The sequence below is a fragment of the Microcaecilia unicolor genome, chromosome 13 (genome assembly GCF_901765095.1).
Source record: "Microcaecilia unicolor chromosome 13, aMicUni1.1, whole genome shotgun sequence".
Classification (NCBI taxonomy): domain Eukaryota; kingdom Metazoa; phylum Chordata; class Amphibia; order Gymnophiona; family Siphonopidae; genus Microcaecilia; species Microcaecilia unicolor.
The window spans coordinates 54,032,814-54,054,177 of record NC_044043.1 but is presented as its reverse complement, the minus strand read 5'-3'; the positions used below and the strand labels follow the sequence as shown (position 1 = coordinate 54,054,177).

At 42.7% G+C, this 21,364-nt stretch overlaps 1 protein-coding gene across 1 annotated transcript in view; it reads right to left on the bottom strand.

Moving 5' to 3' along the window:
• The window catches only part of LOC115482384 (transient receptor potential cation channel subfamily V member 3-like), a 74,736-nt gene that overhangs the window by 49,925 nt on the left and 3,447 nt on the right, over positions 1–21,364 (bottom strand). Inside the window, 5 exon segments of the mRNA XM_030222132.1 lie at positions 1,511–1,623; positions 2,622–2,675; positions 4,591–4,668; positions 11,293–11,367; positions 17,280–17,342. Coding sequence (XP_030077992.1) covers positions 1,511–1,623; positions 2,622–2,675; positions 4,591–4,668; positions 11,293–11,367; positions 17,280–17,342 — 383 coding nt within the window.

The following is a 21,364-nucleotide window of genomic DNA, read 5'->3' as shown; positions in this document are numbered from 1 at the left end:
TTTACTAAGGTGCGTTACTGTTTTAACGTGCCTGTAAAGTTAAGGCACGTTAAATGCTAACACGCCTATAGATTTCTATGGGTGTGTTAGCATTTAATGCGCCTAAACCATTTACATGTGTTAAAAACGCTAACGCACCCATAGTGCCCCTTAGTAAATATAGGCGTTAGTGTGTGCTAAAGATTGGAGCCGGCTCTCTGGGTGCTGTGGGTGCTTGAGCACCCCCAATATTGAGCAAATTCCTTGATTGTGTCCCGGGGGAGGTCATTTCTATACAGTTTAGCACCCCCAATAATTTTGAAAAGTTGGCTCCCCTGGTGCCTGCTATATGATAAGATACACATAGGAATATAATAGGTGACTTATTATTTAGTGCATGCTAATCATTAGCTTGCACTAAATCTGTTAGTGTGCCTTAGTAAAAGGACCCCAAGAGCTAAAGGTTTGTGTAAAAAGCCATGTTTTTATGTCAAATATATTTTTATTGTCAGCACAATCAAAGATACAAATTCAACCAAATTTACACATTCCAGGCTGCATCAAAAATACACATATTGAAGTTGACAATTTTTTCAAGAAATACCCCCCCCCCCCCCATTCCCCCACCCCCTTCTCCCCCTCATTAAATCCAGATACTTCCATAAACCACATGGGTAGGTAATCCTATACCAACTAAATAGTGAAATATTAAGAAATGCAGAGCAAACTTTGGGTGGGTAGATCTGTAAATATGGAGTCCAAATTTTAACAAAACGTTTTTGATAGTAGGGAAAGAGGATTTTCAAGTCTGAGTTCAATAGGAAGGGAGTTCTAGAGGTGAGAACTGACATATGCAAAAGCAGTGTTTCGAATTATGTCCAGATGAAAGACTGAATGAATTATGTCCAGATGTGCCCTGAAGAGCACAGGTACAAATCAAAGTAGGGTTATACACAAAAAGTAGCACATATGAGTTATCTTGTTGGGCAGACTGGATGGACCGTGCAGGTCTTTTTCTGCCGTCATCTACTATGTTACTATGTTATGACTGAGGGAGGGGGAAGAAATAGACCTGCTTGTTGGGATGAGTGTAGAGTGTGTTTATGGATTTAATGTGTAAGGAGTTTAGAGATGTATTCTGGAGCTGTCTGCCTTTAAAGACCATAGTGAGAAGTTTACATTTTATACATGCTGATACTGGGAGCCAATGTTCTTTCATTAATAAGGGGGTGACATGATCAAATCAGGTGGAATTGTAGAGCAATTTGACAGACAGAGATGGTTAGGGTGAAAGATGATCAAAGGCCCATCCAATCCATATTTCTTGTGGTTGCCTAATAGTATTCTTGGCATGGCAATCTGGAGAAAGATGAAAAAAAAACAAACTTGGTACATCTGTAACCAGTCCTATAGCTTGGAAAAAATTCCTTCCTGACTATATATGATGATGAGTCCAGACTCACTAGAACATCACTTTTTTCCTGTGTTATATCATAGAAAGTCTAGAGAAAAACTTTAACAAAAGTGGTACCTCGTACTGTGTAGCAACTAAGGGTTAGCCCATATTTTTGGATTTCCATCAAACATCTCTTTATTCTGCTAAGGTCTCCTTCAGCAATAGCAGCAAAAAAGTAGGAAACAAACCTAGAGAAAGACACACAAAGTTGTTCATGCAACATCACATGAAACCAATGCATAGCAAGCAGCAGTTTCTTAGTGCAGGAACATGGAATAGCATATTTGTAACTCTCTGTTTATCTATACCAGGACTAGTTTGAGGCCAATCTTGCGTTATGAACCATACAGAGGTCAGAGCTCATACTGTCTGTCAGAGAACACCTATCATCCACCTGGGGTTAACCCCACAGCCACCTAGAGGATCTGTCCCCAGCACTGCCCAGGCCTGCCTGCACCTAGGCATGTGCTCTATACTAGCCAAACTTCCAATTCACTTACTAGGTTCACCTGCCTCTGGGCGAGTCTCCCACCCACAGGTTATCTCCCCGGTTATTTCCAGGACACTGGGACCACACTCTCAGGGGTCCCACAGTTCATAGAAAGCACTCACAGACTCAAAACACAAACTACCAGGATTCTTAGTCAGCTCAAGACATCAGAGCTAATAAAGTAATGGGTTTATTATCACACAAATAGAACAACGAGCAATATAAAACAGGTGAAAAAACAACAAGAAACAGGTAACTGAATAAGGATCAATATTAAAACTATCTAAACATTTTGTCACTACCTGGGTAGTACCTGGGGATTTTGAGGAAAATAATTGCACACAGTTCTTGAACGGGGCCTCAGAGCAGAGAGAATCATCCTCTGCCCCAGTGGCGTTCCTACCCTCGATGACACCCAGGGCGGATCGCTGATGCGCCCCCCCCCCCGGGTGCAGCCCCCCCCCCGCGAAATGACACCTCCCCTCCCCCGGCGAAAATGACACCCCCCCGGGTGCACGCCGCTGGGGGGGGGTGCTGCAGCGCGTGCCTGTCGGCTCCGCGTTCGCTATGCTAACTTCGCTGGTTCACTGCAGCTCCCTCTGCCCCGGAACAGGAATCTCACACTCTGTCCAGTTTAACAGCAGCGCTGTGCTCTCACAGTCTACCTACAGCTCATTTTCTTACTGTTGTACTTACTTTGATGCCTCCTTTCGCTCCTCTTTCTTCATGCTTGAGATCTCATCTTGTTTGCTGTGAGGGAAGCATAGAATAAATCACTTTTCATAAACCATTTGTGAGATGTCCAGGCTCCAGCATTGAATTTCTGGGTATAGGGAGCTGGCTAATAGATAGCTAGTTAAGGGCCTCTTTTACCAAACTGCAATAGCAATTTCCATGCAGCAATGCCAATGAAGCCTGTTCAAAGTTAATAGGCTTTGTCGGCATTGCTGCACCAGGAATGCTAACGAGGTTTAGTAAAAGGGGCAGTCAGTGCAATATTCAGCACTTAACCGGCTATAAAGAACCGCATAAAGACAGGACTGCATTTTATGGGGTCCTATTTATATGGTTATCTTAACCAGTTAAGTGACGACTTCACCCCTGGAACATCCCCGAAAGCCAGTTTCAGCTCGAGTGCTAACTAGGCATTTTCAGCAGTACTATCTAGTTAACAGCCAGGAGCCTCTGAATATCTTTTGACTTCCCCCAAATTTCCCATTCTTTCTAACAAATCTACTGCCCTTTTCCCTGCACCACTGTCAGGCATATTTTCGAAAGAGAAGGACGCCCATCTTTCGACACAAATCGGAAGATGGGCGTCCTTCTCCCAGGGTTGCCCAAATCGGCATAATCGAAAGCTGATTTTGGGCATCCCCAACTGCTTTCCATCGCAGGGACGACCAAAGTTCCCGGGAGAGTGTCGGAGGCGGGACTTGGGCATGTCTAACACATGGGCGTCCTTGACCCATAATGGAAAAAAAGGGTGTCCCTGACGAGCATTTGGATGACTTTACCTGGTCCTGTTTTTCTTACGACCACCGGAGAGAATCGTGGGATCACCTCCCCTTACTCCCCCAGTGATAACTAACCCCTCCCACCCTCAAAAAAACAACTTTAAAATATGTCGTGTCAGCCTCTATGCCAGCCTCAGATGTCATACTCAGGTCCATCGTAGCAATATGCAGGTACCTGGAGCAGTTTTAGTGGATGCAGTGCACTTCAGGCAGGCGGACCCAGACCCATCCCCCCCCCCCCCCCCCCACCGTTGTATACTTGTGGTGGTAAATGTGAGCCCTCCAAAACCCACCAGAAACCCACTGTACCCACATCTAGGTGCCCCCTTCACCATAAGGGCTATGGTAGTGGTGTACAGTTGGGGGTAGTGGGTTTTGGGAGGGGGTTTGGGGGGCACAAGGTAAGGGAGCAATGTACCTGGGAGCAATTTGTGAAGTCCACTGCAGTGCCCCCTAGGGTGCCCCGTTGGTGTCCTGGCATGTCAGGGGGATCAGTGCACTACGAATTCTGGCTCCTCCCACGACCAAAGTGCTTGCATTTGGTCGTTTCTGAGATGGGCGTCCTTAGTTTCCATTATGGCCAAAAATCAGAAACAACCAAGTCTAGGGATGACCATCTCTAGGGACGACCTAAATGTCAAGATTTGGACGTCCCCAACTGTATTATCGAAATGAAAGATGGACGCCCATCTTGTTTCTTGTTTCAATAATACGGGTTTCTCCACCCCTTTGCCAGGATGTTTTGCGAGGATGTCCTCAGCAAAACTTGGGCGTCCCTTTCGAATATGCCCTTCTGTCTCATCTATGTCCTGAGACTCTAGATTCTGCATGTGAAATAGGGAGGATTATGAAAAAGTTCAATATCCTACCTAAAAGCCTAGCCAAATTCCTGCCTAAAAGCTGGAATCTGTTGTGTTGCACAGCTGTCACTTTAAAGAAAAGTTCTGCATCTCTGGAAAATGTTTTATTAGAACCCCCCCCCCCCCCCCCCCTGAACTCTTGCTGTAAATATTGTGACTAGTTGCAGTAGTTTAAAGCAGTTTTTTGTATTTATTTATGAGGAAGTAATTAATGTTACTACCCAAGGACAGAAAGAAAATCATGAAAGAAGTAAAACAGTGAAAAAACAAAATTTGATAATTAATGCATACTTGAAATCCATCTGGCATGCAACACCCTGAAGTGCCGGAACATAAGGCACAAATGGTTTTACCGGGAGATCTCCATACCTGCAGATAAGAGAATATTACATGAATATCGGTAGCATTACAATTAAGAGCCACTCAGAAGCTGCGATAATGAGGAGTAGCATGAACATGATCCCTGGCTGTACTGAGCACTTGACTATGTAGACCCTGGGGATTAGATAAAGGCTAGCAGTATTACCAGAGGGGAGACAGGATTAACCCTACAGCATTTCTTGACTTGTGGTTCCTGCTGTACTTACAAAAATTCAGAGATGCTGTGGGGTACAACCAAGTCTGCCTTGACCTTGTTTCATTGATCCACCTGGCCAGTTTAGTATTAAAGTGTAAGATCTGCAAACAGATTTTATTTGTGGATTTTACACTGATTTTCAAAGGGATAGTATGTACTTACTTAGCCTACAAAAATTACCCATTACAGTTTCATTAAGGGGCCTTTTTACTAATGGACATTAAGCTCTCAATGCGAGGTTAGCACAATAGAACAGACTACCACAGAACACGTTAAAGTATTTTGCAGTATTTTGCCTGTTAGTGTGCAGTAACCTACCCATTACTTCTTTTAAAAACTTTGGGGAAGGGGCGTGGCATGGATGGAGAGTGGCTGCTCCCACATTATCCAGCTAGTAAGTTAGGATTATTGTGGGTAACTGGATAATGCAGGGTTAACGTGGAAGTATTTAACATCTCCTATGTAGTAGGTGGTAATTAGTACCGTATTATTTTTTTTTTGCAGCTGTGGATGACCACCAGGAATGCCCCCATGGTAGAAAATAGGAAATTTTCTACCACGGGATTGCACGTGCCAACTTGAAAACTACTGCAGGCGCCTGCACCACCCCTGTGGTAGGGTCAATTTGGTGCATGCTAACTGTGCGTTAGCCCTACTGCGGCTTAGTACAAGGATCCGTAAAATAAATTTGGGGGTTGGATAATATAGGATCTAGTAAGTTTGCTGTTTGCCTGTTTTTTCTGTCCTATTGTTTTTTTAATGTTCTTTTCAGATTTTATTTTTGTCATGATTTTTGTATTGTAAGCCACCTTGACCTGGTAACAGATTTGGAGGGATATCAAACTTGTGTTGGAATAATGTATTGTGTTTTACATGCATTGTCTGTCAGCAATGTTTTTTTTTCTTTCTCTGTGATTACTCTGTGACCTCTGATGTGAATTGCCTAGAGAGGTCACACCCATGCAACTTCCTGTGGGGGTTAGGAACAGCACATGGAGCTCAAAAATGGTCTCTCTCCTAACCTGAGGATCTATGGTGTGAGCATCCATTACCATCTAAGCACATGGAAAGAGCTGATAATCCAAATGTATTGTATTATGTTAAATAAGCCTGCCTGAATATCAATCTAACTAAAACTGTGAGTAAACAGATGTTTTGTTAATTCAACTTTAAAGTGACTCAGCAGTGAATTATTCTGGGGTGTATGTGAGAGAGATGAAGAAAAGAAATTAACATTTCTAAAGCTGAAGCTGTGTGTATAAAAATCTGCTAATTATTTACTACAAATAATCCAACAAAAGGGTTATGGGCCCAGCCCAGGAATTGAAAAAGGAAGAAGAGAAATATTACCAGGCAGTGAAAAAGCCAAATTTTTCTCTTAAGTTTTAAAAGAAAGATTCAGTCTGTCTCTCTCTCTCCCCACCACACACCAACAGAAGGCAAGGCTAAGAATGGCTGAGGGAGGAAATTCACCATTTTTCCACTCTCTCAAGGTGCCTAAATTAACTGAATATAATTATCAGCAATGGGAGCTAAGATTCAGATGTCCTCCTTCAAGCAAAGAAATTAAGTATATGTTTAGACCAAAACAGAACAGCTGAAAATATGGCTGAATGGGACAATGCAAACTATTATGTGAAGTGCATGTTTTTTGAAGCTCTCTCAGAGAAACAAGCCATATTGGTGGAGGCAAAAGATACAGCAAAGGAAATTTTAGATAAACTGAGAACTATGTATGCAACTACATATGCAAAACAGCAACCAATTGGTTGGCAGAGTTGAATGAAACCAAATTAAGGGATAAAAGTAAGTGTAATGATCACATTATGCATCTTATGTCTTCATTTCAAAAGTTAGAACTTTCTGGAATTCCCATGTGTGATGCATTGAAAGAGCATTTCTTTTTACCTCACTATCAAAGAAGTTTGATGTTTTTAGGTCTGTAAATGAAGCCATTGAAGGGCAATCTTTTGAACAGGCAGCATCAAAACTGAGGCAGGAATGCATAATTAATGATTTTGAGGAGATGTGTTCTCAAAGACAGTCAGAGAGAAATGAAACAAATTTCTTGGCAAAGAATAGAGGAAGGTGGAGCTATGGGAAAACTCCACCCAAGGGCAAGCTGATTTGCTATTCATGTGGAAAGGAGGGACATGTATCTAAATGGTGTAAGGAAACACAAAACACCCCCTCTAGCTCACCTAAGCCAATGGAACAAAAGAATTTTCCAAGCAGGAAATGTACAAAGGACAATGATAAACATAAGAGCTTTCTAATGGCAGAAAAATCTTTGACTATGGTAAATAATAATTCAAATGAAAGTACTTGGATTTTGGATTCGGGGAGCACATGCCATTTAACCAATTGTAAGGATTTCTTTCAGGAAATGAGTCCAGAAGAAGGTGTTCTTCATACTGCAAACGCAGGGGCTACTCAGATCCAAGCAAAAGGCAAAGTGTCTAATGAAGTTAAAGAAATTCCTGTAAGTGATGTCTTGTATATTCCCCAAGCAGTTTGCAATATGCTTAGTGTATCTACATTAGATAAGAAGGGATTTGTGATTCATTTTGAAAACAGTAAGTGCACAATCTCTAAAATGATGAAGTGTATGCTGAAGCTTTTATGCATAATGATATTTATAAACTGAGCATTTCAGGTGAAGCCTCACATATGGCGCAAGTAAGGAAGAATGATGGTAAATGTAGTCTGGAAATCTGGCACCGCCGCCTGGGACATCGTGATTTTAAGGTGATCCAGGATCTTCACAGTAAGCAACTTGCCACAGGCATTCAAATAAGTGCAGATACTGGTAAAATGGAGAAATGCATAGACTGTGTTACTCAAAAAGGTGTGAGACCCTCATTTCCTGCATACACAGGAAATAGGAGTAATAAAGTACTGGACTTAATACACAGTGACTTATGTGGACCGTTTAATATCCCATCATTGGGAAATAACAGATTTGTGCTAATATTCTTGGATGATTTCTCTAGATACTGTGTGGCCTATTTGCTGAAAGAAAAAAGTCAAGTCACAGGCATGCTGAAGAAATACGTAGCCATGGTGAGCAATAAATTTGAAAGAAAACCAAAGGTTCTTCAGACCGACAATGGTGGTGAGTTCACTTCACAAAGCATGCGCACATTTCTACAACAAGAAGGCATTCAGCATATCACAACAGTAGCTTATACACCAGAGCAAAATTCTGTTGCAGAGAGAAAATTTAGGTCACTTGTGGAAATGACCAGATGTATGCTGTCAGATAGCAATCTCCCTAAAAGACTATGGGGGGAAGCCATTCTCACAGCAGTGTACCTACAAAACAGAATGCCAACTAAAGGCGCTGAGCGCACACCACATGAGACATGGCATGGTAGGAAGCCAAACCTGTCACACATAAGAACATTTGGAAGTACAGCATATGCTCATGTACCAAAGCAAAGAAGGCATAAGCTGGATTCCACAACAGAAAGGGGCATTTTAGTTGGCTATGCTCCAGGACACAAAGGATATAGAATTTTGAATCTGAAAACTGGCATTGTTGGCATAAGACATGTTACATATTTTGATGAAAACAAAAGGGTTGATAAAGGCTGGATTATCCCAGATGAGCCTTATCATCCAGAATATGAAACTAGAACCATAATAGACATGCCAGTGTATATAAATGCCATACCAAGGCAGATGTCTGAAAGCAACTCATCTGTATCTAACGAGGAACAGGCAGAGGAAGCAGACACAGAAAGGATCATTGCAGAAGACAGTACAGTTGGAGAAGGGGAATCAATTGGAGAAGGACTCTCAGATTTAGAGGATGCGGAAAGGTCGGACCAACCTGTTGTCAGACGCTCATCCAGGGAAAACAAAGGTGTTCCACCCCCAAGACTGTCTTGCCTAACAAAGTCAGCAGAAGCTCAAGAGCCCTTAACATGGGATGAGATTGAGAAAATGCCAGCAGAAGAAGCTGCTGAATGGCGTAAAGCTGCACAAGAAGAAATTGATGCATTGCATAAAAATAAAACTTGGATTCTTTACAAAATTACCTCCTAGCAAGAAAGCTATAGGATGCAAATGGGTATTCAAGTTAAAAAGGAATGCACAAGGAAAAGTGGAAAGGTATAAAGCCAGATTAGTCGCAAAGGGATATCTTCAAAAATATGGAGAAGATTTTGATGAAGTGTTTGCACCTGTAGTGAAACACACGACAATTAGAACACTTCTGAGCATTGCACTCTCAAAAGGCATGCAGGTCAACCACATTGATGTGAAAACAGCATTTCTTCATGGAGATATAACTGAAGACTTGTACATGGAACAGCCAACAGGTTTCATAAATACAAAACAAAGACAGCTAGTGTGTAAATTAAACAAAGGTCTTTATGGATTAAAGCAAAGTGCAAAATGTTGGAATGACAAATTGCATGAAATATTGACAAATTGAGGATTTAAGCAAGGTGAAGCAGATAAATGCTTGTACACTAGGTGCAGAAATGGACAATATGCATACATTTTAGCTTTTGTTGATGATCTGCTCATTGCAAGCGAAAGTGAGCAAGAGTACAAGGACATTGTAAAATATCTAAACCTGAATGTTGAGATAAAGAACTTGGTAATGTGTCATACTATCTTGGTATAGAAATTGAGAAACAAAATGATGGTTCTTATCTTCTAAGCCAGAAGCAGAAAATAAATGAGCTTATTGAAAGTTTAGGTATGCAAGATGCCCAAGTTGTAAGCACTCCCATGATCACTGATTTTCTGAAGAATGAAACAGTAAGAGAACCTTTACCAGATAACATCCAATATAGATCAGCCATAGGTAAGCTTTTATATCCAACTACCACATACAGGGCTGATATAGCAAATGCAGTAGGAATTTTGAGCAGAAGGGTCAGCTCACCTACCAAATCAGATTGGACTGCAGTTAAAAGGATGGTAAGGTATTTAAAAGGTACCATTGATTGTAAATTAAAGATTTCAGCCAATAGTAATCCAAAACTAATATGTTACTGTGATTCAGATTGGGCAGGGGATCATTCTGATTATAAATCCACAAGTGGATATGTGTTTATGTATGGAAATGTACAAATTTCTTGGGCCAGTCATAAACAAAGTATTGTGAGTCTGTCTTCTACAGAAGCTGAATATGTGGCTGTATCAGAAGCATGCAGAGAACTGATGTGGATTGAAAAACTTTTGCTGGATTTTGGAATAGATGAACAGAGACCAATCCAGATAATGGAAGATAATCAGAGCTGCATCAGACTGTCACAGAATGACAAGGTTCAGTCACGCACCAAGCACATCGCAACGAAATATCACAACGTGCGAGAGCTGGCGAAAGAAGGGGTCATCAGTCTAGACTATTGTCACACCAGTGAGATGACAGCTGACATCATGACCAAAACCGTTACCCAGAGAACGTTTTGAGAATCTGCGAATAAAGCTTGGACTTTGTATGAATTAATAATTGCATGACAGTTATGCATGAGAAGGGTTTGTTGGAATAATGTATTGTGTTTTACATGCATTGTCTGTCAGCAATGTTTTTTTTTCTTTCTCTGTGATACTCTGTGACCTCTGATGTGAATTGCCTAGAGAGGTCCACCCATGGCAACTTCCTGTGGGGGTTAGGAACAGCACATGGAGCTCAAAATGGTCTCTCTCCTAACCTGAGGATCTATGGTGTGAGCATGCCATTACCATCTAAGCACATGGAAAGAGCTGATAGAAAATAGGAAATTTTCTACCACGGGATTGCACGTGCCAACTTGAAAACTACTGCAGGCGCCTGCACCACCCCTGTAATAGGGTCAATTTGGTGCATGCTAACTGTGCGTTAGCCCTACTGCGGCTTAGTACAAGGATCCGTAAAATAAATTTGGGGGGGTTGGATAATATAGGATCTAGTAAGTTTGCTGTTTTGCCTGTTTTTTCTTGTCCTATTGTTTTTTTTATGTTCTTCAGATTTTATTTTTGTCCTGATTTTTGTATTGTAAGCCACCTTGACCTGGTAACAGATTTGGAGGATATCAAACTTGAAATAAAACATTAACATAAGCACAGACTGCAGAAATACTATTGTATATTGATGATAATTTTACAGTGAGGTTTCTACACTGTCACATTTTAGCTAAGGACCAATTGCAGGGTTACCTATGTCTTGGGTTAGGGGCTAAGTCTAGTTGTATTATAACTTTAGGCACAATTGCTCAAAACTTAATTTAATTATAGGGTCTCAGTTAAATTTGACTGAGTGATCAGCAAGGGGCCAAAACAAAGCATTTTAATGATCTGTTTGCACCACCCAGGCCTCAGGAGGATTAGTTTATGAATCCTGAATCTATAAACAGGGCACCCCAAAGTCATTCTGAAAGACCAGCATTATGCCATTAACATTCCTTATGTCAGCTTACCCTGACAGCAGAGGATCTTGAACCACATCAGAATCACAATGTGAATCCTGCTTTTCCATCTCAAGTTCCTCATACCTGAAAAGAAAGAAGTAGGGCTAGCCACAGGAATGGCAACCAAAGACAAGGGTACCCAAAATTGACCTGGTGACCCTACAGCCAGTTGGGTTTTCAGGATGTACGCAACAGATATGCATGAGTTAAATTTATATTTAATTGGTCTCTGGTGTATTCAAATATATCTCCTGCATATTCATTGTGGATATTGTGTGAGGTCAATAGAACAGGTTTGGAACCACTAACATAAGCACCACAAATCTTAGGTGGTAATTTAAGAAGTCATTTTTGATTATAAAATGATGATTTACTTGTGTTACGAGAAATTAAGTCTTACCTGAAAATTTTCTTTTGTTTAATCCCACCAGACAAGTCCAGAAACTGTGGGTTGTGCCCACCAACCAGCAGATGGAGACAGAGAGCAAGTACTGTGAGTGTGCCCTAGAAGACACTGTGCAATTTTAGTTCTTCAGTATTGTGAATGACAAAGCAGTGTTATGATTCTGCTAAACAGGCAGGGGAATGGCTGGAACCCGCTCTGCTAAACAGGCAGGGGAATGGGTGGAACTCGCTTCTCATTAGCCTATTAGGGATTGAGCTGATGTCTGTAGCTGCAGACGTCAGAAACCAAGATCTACTTAACCTTACCTCTCCCTACAACCTTTGCCTTAGCGTTTGATTGATGTGAACTGAAACCTGCTTACTCTCTCTCTGTTTGTGCTAGGGCACTTTCTGTATACGTTGGAGTTTTTGCTTACTCTCCTCCTAGCTTGTTGATTCTGTGAGTGTGTGCTGGGTATTCCCAGCATGAGCTTGACTGCCTCACTATACTGCACCTGTGTCTGTTACCTGCTTGTCTGGTATTTGACGTAAATAAATTGACGTAAATAAATAAAAATAAATAAATATTTTGCTGTCTGTGGTAAGTCTGTTCCTTGTATCGTTCTTGTTTGTTTGATTAAGTTTCCTTTCTCTCTGTGTTCCCTTTTTGTGCTATGTTTAGGCTCTGCTCCCTGTGGTTCTGCCTCTGTTGGCAGCCCCCCTGTCCTTGTATTTGCTCTTGTTTGTTTGTATCAGTTTCCCTTTGCTTGCTTCACCTTTCTCTGCCGGGTAAGCCCTGCTTCCTGCAGTTTGGTGTTTCAGGAGCAGCCTTTTCCCTTAGCCTGTTTTCCCCCTTTTGTTTGCTGAGTCTGTCTCCTGATTCTGGTGAGCAGTGCTCCTTATCTGATCTGTGTATGTTAAGGCAACTTTCTCTGTTTGCTTACTCTTCCCTTTACCCTTGAGTGCTGTGTGGCACAGCCTTGTGTATCCCTATTAGCAATTCCCTTTATCCTTGTGTGTTGTGGGGCCAGCCTTGTGCATTCTTGTGTGTGGATTCCCTTTTTCCCTAGTGCGCTGTGTGGCACAGTCTTGTGTATTCTTATAGGTGGCTCCCCCTTACCTTTTTGTGCTGTATGGTACAGCCTAGAGTGTTCCCTCGAGTGGCTTCCTTTTTCCCTTGACTGCCCTGTGGCACAGCCTTGTGTATTCCTATAGAAGCTTCTGTCTGTCGCTCTTTCCCTTGTGTCTCTACTAGCACTATGTGTGTTGCTGGTGCTCCAGTCCCTTTGGGGACCCCTCGGTGTTCTTTCTCCCTTCCCAGTGTATGACTTGGTTCCTGTTCGGCTGTGAGGCCTGCACGCTTGGACTCTGTAGGAGTGGGTTCCTGATAGGCCGTGAGGCCTGCCTGAATTCTCTATCTCCAGTTTTCTGGTGGTGCTAGTTGTTTGTCCTGTGCATGTGCGTGGCTGGGTGGCTGGGGTGTGCATAGTGCCTGTTGGTCTACCCTAGGCCTTGGCCAAGATCCTATGCTAGGCCTCGGCCTGGGCTCAAGGGCTCACAACCAGATTAACAAGCAGTGTTAGAGGTATCTTCCCTTTCACTTGAGATGACTTATCCAAAACCACTCTTTTTTTTAAAGTCCAAGATCCTAACACTTCTTCTTCATCTTTATTTGATATACCACAAGAACAACATAAAGAATAAGACCATAGTAATTTCATGTGCATTTAGAATTGTTGACCTAGTAGGAAGAGTCACTGAATTTATCTAGTGAGACTACAAGAGAGGAAGTTAGAAGTAAAACCTAATTTCTCCTTCCTTAGCTTCCTCACCAGACTAGTCCAGAACCTGTAGGATGTAGCAAAGCATTTCTTAAGATGAGTGGGATCTCTAAATTTCTGCCCAAATAATTTCAGGACCACATACAACTTCAGCTTACTCTCCTACATTGGGCTGGTAATACCTTGTGAATGCATGGAAAGACAACTACATTGCCACTTTGCAAATGTTTGTCACAGCCACTGAAGGCAATTGTGCCCATAAAATGGCTACATCTCTGGCAGAATGTGCTCTTAAGCAATTGAGAGGTTGCTTTCCCTTAAAGGTGAAGGCTGATGAATTTTTCTGTTTCATCCAACAAAGTTTAGAGGCTGCTTCAGCTTACCTAGATCCTCCAAAGATAATAAACAAACTGTAAGACCTCCAGAATGTATTGATCACCTTCAGGAATGACAAGTACTCAACAGGCATCTGTAAGTGAGGATTTAACTCCTCCTAACATTCCTCTCTAGGAAAGAAAGGAAAGATGAAGACCTTATTTACAAGAAATGAAAAGACCACTTTTAGAAGGGAAAATAAAACTGTTTAGTGCAAATATATGCTTCAGGGAATTGAAGGAAGGGACATACTTCAGTGAATTGAAGGAAGGGATCTTTGCACGAAAAATCTTGAATTTCTGACATTTGTTGATGTGAAATATAACTACTAAAGGCTATCTAGAGGGTAAGATCCTTCAACATTGCTTTCTTAAGGGGCTCAAAAGATAGAAATCCAAATGCCTTAAGCACCAAGACTCCATTCAGTACAAGAGGGATATAGAGAAGGACAAATTCAAGATGAGTTACATTCAGGTATGCTGGATATTTCTCTGTCCCAGGGGGCTCACAATCTAACTTTGTACCTGAGACAATGGAGGGTTAAGTGACTTGCCCAAGATTACAAGGAGCAGCAGTGGGATTTGAACTGGCTACTGCTGAAGTTCAAGACCAGTGCTCTAACCACTCCTCCACTCCATCCTCTTTATAGTTGATAGTGAGACTGTTTGTAATATTAAAATCCTCAGTTACCACCATTTGGTATTCGCCATAGTTCATTAGCCAAGCCACCCAGTAAGGAAAAAAAAAAGTATGGTTGTATGAATTAGGCACATTAGACTAGATTCTATATATGACACCTGAAAAATCGGTGCAGAAAAAATTTATCCCTAGATTTAGGCATGGTTTATAGAATATGCCTAACAGGTTTATAGAATACACCTAGAGGGGCATAATCGAAGAAAACGTCTATCTCCATGGGCGTTTATCTCCGAGAACGGGTCAGTGAAGGGGTGGACCGAACCGTATTTTTGAAAAAAATAGACGTCCATGTTTTATTCGACAATTTGTGAGCTGGGCGTTTTTGTTTTTCAGCGATAATGGAAAATGAAAGCACCCAGCTCAAAAACGAATAAATCCAAGGCATTTGTTCGTGGGAGGGGCCAGGATTCGTAGTGCACTGGTCCCCCTCACATGCCAGGACACCAACCGGGCACCCTAGGGGGCACTTTTACAAAAACAAAAAAAAAGGTCAAAGAGCTCCCAGGTGCATAGCACCCTTCCCTTATGTGTTGAGCCCCCCAAATCCCCCTCAAAACCCACTGCCCACAAGTCTACACCATTACTATAGCCCTAAAAGGTGAAGGGGGGCACCTACATGTGGGTACAGTGGGTTTGGGGGCGTTGGACGACTAAGCATTAAGCAGCACAATTGTAACAGGTGGGGGGGGATGGGCCTGGGTCCACCTGCCTGAAGTCCACTGCACCCCCTAACAACTGCTCCAGGGACCTGCATACTGCTGCCAGGGAGGTGGGTATGACATTTGAGGGTGAAAATAAAAAGTTGTGAAACATCATTTTTTGTGGTGGGAGGGGGTTAGTGACCACTGGGGGAGTCAGGGGAGGTCATCCCCGATTCCCTCTAGTGGTAATCTGGTAATTTAGGGCACTTTTTGGGGCCTTATTCGTGAAAAAACAGGGTCCAGGAAAAGTGCCCTAAATTCTAGCTACAAACGCATACTTTTTTTCCATTATCAGCTAAAGGCGCCCATCTCTGTTCGGGTGATAACCATGCCCCAGTCCCGCCTTCACCACGCCTCCAACACGCCCCCATCAACTTGTACGCTTCCGCGATGGAGTGCAGTTGAAAACATCCAAGTTCGGCTTTCGATTATACCGCGTTATTCGTTTTTGTGAGATAAACGTCCATCTCCCGATTTAGGTCGGAACTTGGGCGTTTTTCTCATTCGATTATAAGCAGGATAGTATATTCTATGCCCTGCGAGTACATTTTTAGAACTCCCATGACCTGCCTATGGCCATACCCCCTTTTTGGCAAGCATTAGAATTTATGAGCACCACTTTACAGAATACACGTAGCATGTTGTGCGCGTAATTTCTAATCGATGCCAATTAGTGTCAATTGCTTGTTGTGGCAATTATCGGCGCTGATTGGCTTGTTAAGTAATTAAATTGCAAATGCAAATCCAGAAATGCACATGCTATTTTGGTCATGCTATATAGAATCCGGGGGATTATACATTGCACAGAACTATTCTGTACCCATGTACCCTTGATACTATAAAATACCTCCCATCTGGATCCTGATAAACACTGTGGACCAGATTCAGTAAATGACACCCATAGTAAGGCGGTTAAGATTTGTGCTAAGCGCCAACTCTATAAAAGTCACTAAGCACTATGTAACCTTTATAGAATAGTGTTTAGTGCAAGGATTTACGCCTCCTGAGACCTGGTGTAAATGCTGGCACGCAATTAATGGCGGTGGATGCATAAATGACCCTATTCTATAATACTGTGTCTAAATTTTTGGAATGCCTCTGACCCGCCTTTGCCCTTCCTCTGGCCCCTCATGGCCCTTTTGAGTTGCACACGAGACAATATAGGCATGTAGTGTTAATCAGTTTGCACGTGGATCTGGGATCCACGCCCAAATTTGGACACCCTTTATGGAACTGGTAGGGGAGGGTGTCACAAATGTTAATTTCTTAGAAGTACTGCCACTCAATGCTGTCTCCTGCTGAATAATGCAAAAAACACCTCCATCACTTAGTCCTTTTTCAGCTTTATATATTTGCTCCCATGCAACTTCCAGTGTATTCTGGAAAGCGTCAGAAAGTTCACCTGCCAGGCCACAGTCTGCCTGCCTATAAATGAAGTCAGCCAGAGGGTTTTACTCTTTAGGGACACTGTGAATCTGATCAAGCATTGCAAATGCCAGATTCTCAGGGGTCCTACATTCTTTTTTAAAAGCTAGCACTAGTATCCAGGTTTCACCCTGGCTAAAGTGAAACCCATCCTTTTGGGATAGGCCCCTCCTTCAACAAATGTTCTCCACTTTCCAGTAAATCTAAAGCCCTCTTCCCTGTACCATCCTTTCATCTACATACTGAGACTCTGGTGATCTGCCTTCCCCTGGGGTTCTGGTGAGGATTTCAGAGCCTGCAATTTAGGAGGATCTGAATTTCAATTTCCCATCTAAAAGCCTACAATATTTCCTACCTAAACACTGGAACACACAAGACTGGACTCTGCCCTATAGTAAAGACGTCAATTTAAAGAAAAGTTCTACATCTCTGGACCATGTCTTAGGGGAAACCATTGAATTCTAGCTGTAAATAATACTTTGCCTAGATACAGCAGATTAAAGCAGTTTCTCACTTTGTATTCATTTGTGAGGAAGTAATACTACATCACCCAAGGACATATTTAATACAGAAAGCAAATCACAAGAACAGTAAATGGTGTGAAAAACGGAAGTCAATAATTAATTCATACTTGAAATCCAGCTGGACTTCAAAGCAAGTACGGATCTTGACAGGAAGTGCAATTTCTTCACTCCTGCAGACAAGAAACCACTTAATAATAAGATTTAAAAGCCTCTTAGGAGCGTGATAGTGAAGAGTTGCAAGAGAATGGAAGGTGCTGAGCTTATTGCTAGATAAAAACTCTGAGGGTTAGATAAAGGTTGGCACTGCAGAACCACCAGAGGGGGCGGAGTGTGTCCTGCTTTAGTAGTTGTACCCCAGGCCATCTCTAGACTTGTAGGTCCTGATGTTTTCACAAAAATTAGCACTATAAATTCAGAGATGTCCTGGGGTACCAGAAGGACTGCTGACTTGACCTTGTGATATGGATCTACCTGGTCATTTTAGAAGTCATTTTCAAAGAGTTTAAAGTCTGCAGTTAGTTTTTATTTGTGGACTTTACACCAGTTTTCAAAGGGAAAATATGGGTGTACTTAGCTTTTGAAAATTACCCACTAAAATTACCCATACACATTTTCACTTACTAAAATGTGCACGCAGTGTTGTGCGATATTGATTTACTATTGATTAGTTATTGTAGTTAATTATTTTCTTGCAGTAATCAATAAAGTAGTTAACTACTTATTCACTATTCCAATAACTGTAATTAATTACTTTTGAACAGTAACTAGCACAACATGACTTGACAGAGGATGTGGTTGGCATGAGTTGGTCAAACCTCCTTGAAATTAGCATCAAGAGATGGTTATATAGAGGGGCATAATTGAACGGCGCAGGCCAAATAGCTGGCTGGCCATCTTCGGGGCTGGCGCCGTAAGTGGGCGGAGCCAACCGTATTTTCGAAAAAGATGGCCGGCCATCTTTTTTTTCGCTAAGACGGTTGGGCCCGGCCAAATGTCAGAGTTCGCCGGGTTTGAAATGGCCAGCATCGGTTTTCGGCCATTTGGTCTTGGGAGGAGCCAGCATTTGTAGTGCACTGGTCCCCCTGACGTGCCAGGACACCAACCGGGCACCCTAGGGGGCACTTCTAAAAATTGTAAAAAAAAAATAAAAATAGCTCCCAGGTGCATAGCTCCCTTACCTTGGGTGCTGAGCCTCCCAAATCCCCCCCCAAACCCACTCTTCGCAATTCTACACCATTTTACCATAGCCCTTATGGATGAAGGGGGGCACCTACATGTGGGTACAGTGGGCTTTGGGGGGGTTTGGAGGGCTCCCATTTACCACCACAAGTGTAACAGGTAGGGGTGGGGGATGGGCCTGGGTCCACCTGTCTGAAGTGCACTGCACCCACTAAAAACTGCTCCAGGGATCTGCATACTGCTGTCATGGAGCTGGGTATGACATTTCAGTGAGTTGGAGCTCCTTTTTGAAGCTTGGTTATGAAAAAAAAGGGACCAAGTACAGCCGGCGAAATGCTCTACAAACCTGGCTTTTTTTTCCATTATTGGGTGAAGCCGACCATCTCGTGAGCACGCCCCCGTCCTGTCCCCGTCCCGCCTTCACTACCCTACTGACACGCCCCTTTGATGTTTTGCTGGCTCCGCGACGGAAAGCAATTGAACCCGGCCAAAATCGGCTTTCGATTATACCGATTTGGCCGGGTTCAGGAGATCGCCGGCCATCTCCCGATTTGTGTTGGAAGATGGCCAGCGATCATTTTTGAAAATAAGCTGGATAGTAACATAGTAAATGACGGCAGATAAAGACCTGTATGGTCCATCCAGTCTGCCCAACAAGATAAACTCATTTTACATGGTATGTGATACTTTATATGTATACCCGAGTTTGATTTGTCCTTGCCTTTCTCAGGGCACAGACCGTAGAAGTCTGCCCAGCACTCTTCTTGTACTACTACTACTACTACTTAACATTTGTAAAGCGCTACTAGGGTTACGCAGCGCTGTACAATTTAACATGGAAGGACAGTCCCTGCTCAAGGAGCTAACAATCTAAAAGACAGGTGTACAATCTAAAGACAAGTGTACGATCTAAAAGACAGGTGTAAATCTAAAGACAAGTGTACAGTCAAAAGACAAGTGTAGAATCAGTCTGATAGGGCATACTATATTTCACGAAAGGTTAGGTGCCGAAAGCAGCATTGAAGAGGTGAGTTTTAAGCAGAGATTTGAAGATGGGTAGGGAGGGGGCTTGGCGTAGGGGTTGAGGAAGATTGTTCCAGGCATAGGGTGAGGCAAGGCAGAATGAGCGGAGCCTGGAGTTGGCAGTGGTGGAGAAGGGAACTGAAGGAGGGATTTGTCCTCTGAGCGGAGGTTACGGGCGGGAACATAGGGGGAGATGAGGGTAGAGAGGTAGTGAGGAGCCGCAGACCGGGTGCATTTGTAGGTAAGGAGGAGAAGCTTGAATTGTATGCGGTATCTGATCGGAAGCCAGTGAAGTGACTTGAGGAGAGGGGTGATATGAGTAAATCGGTTCTGCCGGAATATAAGACGTGCGGCAGCGTTCTGAATGGATTGAAGGGGGGTTAGATGGCTAAGTGGGAGGCCGGTGAGGAGTAAGTTGCAGTAGTCAAGGCGAGAGGTAATGAGAGCATGGACGAGAGTTGTGTGGTGTGCTCAGATAGGAAAGGGCGAATTTTGCTGATGTTGAAGAGGAAGAAGCGACAGGTCTTGGCAGTCTGTTGGATATGCGCAGAGAAGGAGAGGGAGGAGTCGAAGATGACTCCGAGGTTGCGGGCAGATGGGACGGGGAGGATGAGGGTGTTGTACTAAGTTCTGAAGCTAACATCAAAGCCCCTTAAATTTACACTCCAGCCCATCCCTTATCTATTCAGTCACGATCAGGGCGTAGACCGTAGAAGTCTGCCCAGCTCCCGTTTTGTTTCCAATTACTGGCGTCGCCACCCAATCTCCGCTAAGATTCCACAGAACCATTCCTTCTAAACAGGATTCCTTTGTGTCTATCCCATGTATGTTTGAATTCCATTACTATTTTCATCTCCACCACCTCCCGCGGGAGGGCATTCCACATATCCACCACCCTCTCCATGAAAAAATACTTCCTGACATTAGTCTTGAGTCTGCCCCCCTTCAACCTCAATTCATGTCCTCTAGTTCTACCGCCTTCCCGTCTCCGGAAAAGGTTCGTTTGTGGATTAATACCTTTCAAATATTTGAACGTCTGTATCATATCACTCCTGTTTCTCCTTTCCTCCAAGATATAAATGTTCAGGTCAGCAAGTCTCTGCTCGTATGGTTTGCAACGCAAATCCCATACCATTTTCATAGCTTTTCTTTGCACCGCTTCCAGTCTTCTTACATCTTTAGCAAGATACGGCCTCCAAAACTGAACACAATACTCCAAGTGGGGCCTCACTAACGAAATATTTACGATATTTACGAAATATGCAATATTTACACTAACGTTGTGTATAAGGTGCATATTTAACCTCTTCATATACCACAAGGCTTTTCCCATAAGTATTCTTGGATGTGGTATTGGTAAAGGAAAAGCAATTACTCTAAGCAGGTAACTGTAATCAGTAATTAGTTACCATCCTAAATGAGTATTTTAATTACTGTAACTAATTACTTTAAGCTGAGAAGTACTAGGACGTGTAATTATTTACTTTTGAAGCGCAACTAGCACAACACTTCTGCAGGTAGCTTTTTTTAGAGAGATTTACGTACATAATTTTGAAAATAAAAATGTACATACAAAAATGAAAACCCTGCCCAGACTCTACCCCTAGGCAACGCCTCTAAAGACTGCAAGTAAAAATACACAAATAGAGGGGAATTTTTTAACAGAATGCACATGATAAAATTCCAAGAAGCTGCCTATTTTAAACCTATTTTACAAAGACAGGGCTTTTTTTGAAGGGGTACTTGGGGGTACTGAGTATCGGCACCTTTTCCATTGTCTACTAAAATTGACCCATGGACCCCAAGTTTTAATGAAAGAGCTCAGGCACTACACACCAATTCTGCCTTGTCATAGATTCTGCGACTGGTTGCAGGGGGCCTGGCTATTCTGGGGTGGGTTCCTCAGTGATCACCCCACCCATGAAGGGTGGCCTAGCATTTGAGTACTGGCACCTTTTTTTGCTAGAAAAAAACACACTGTACAAAGGTA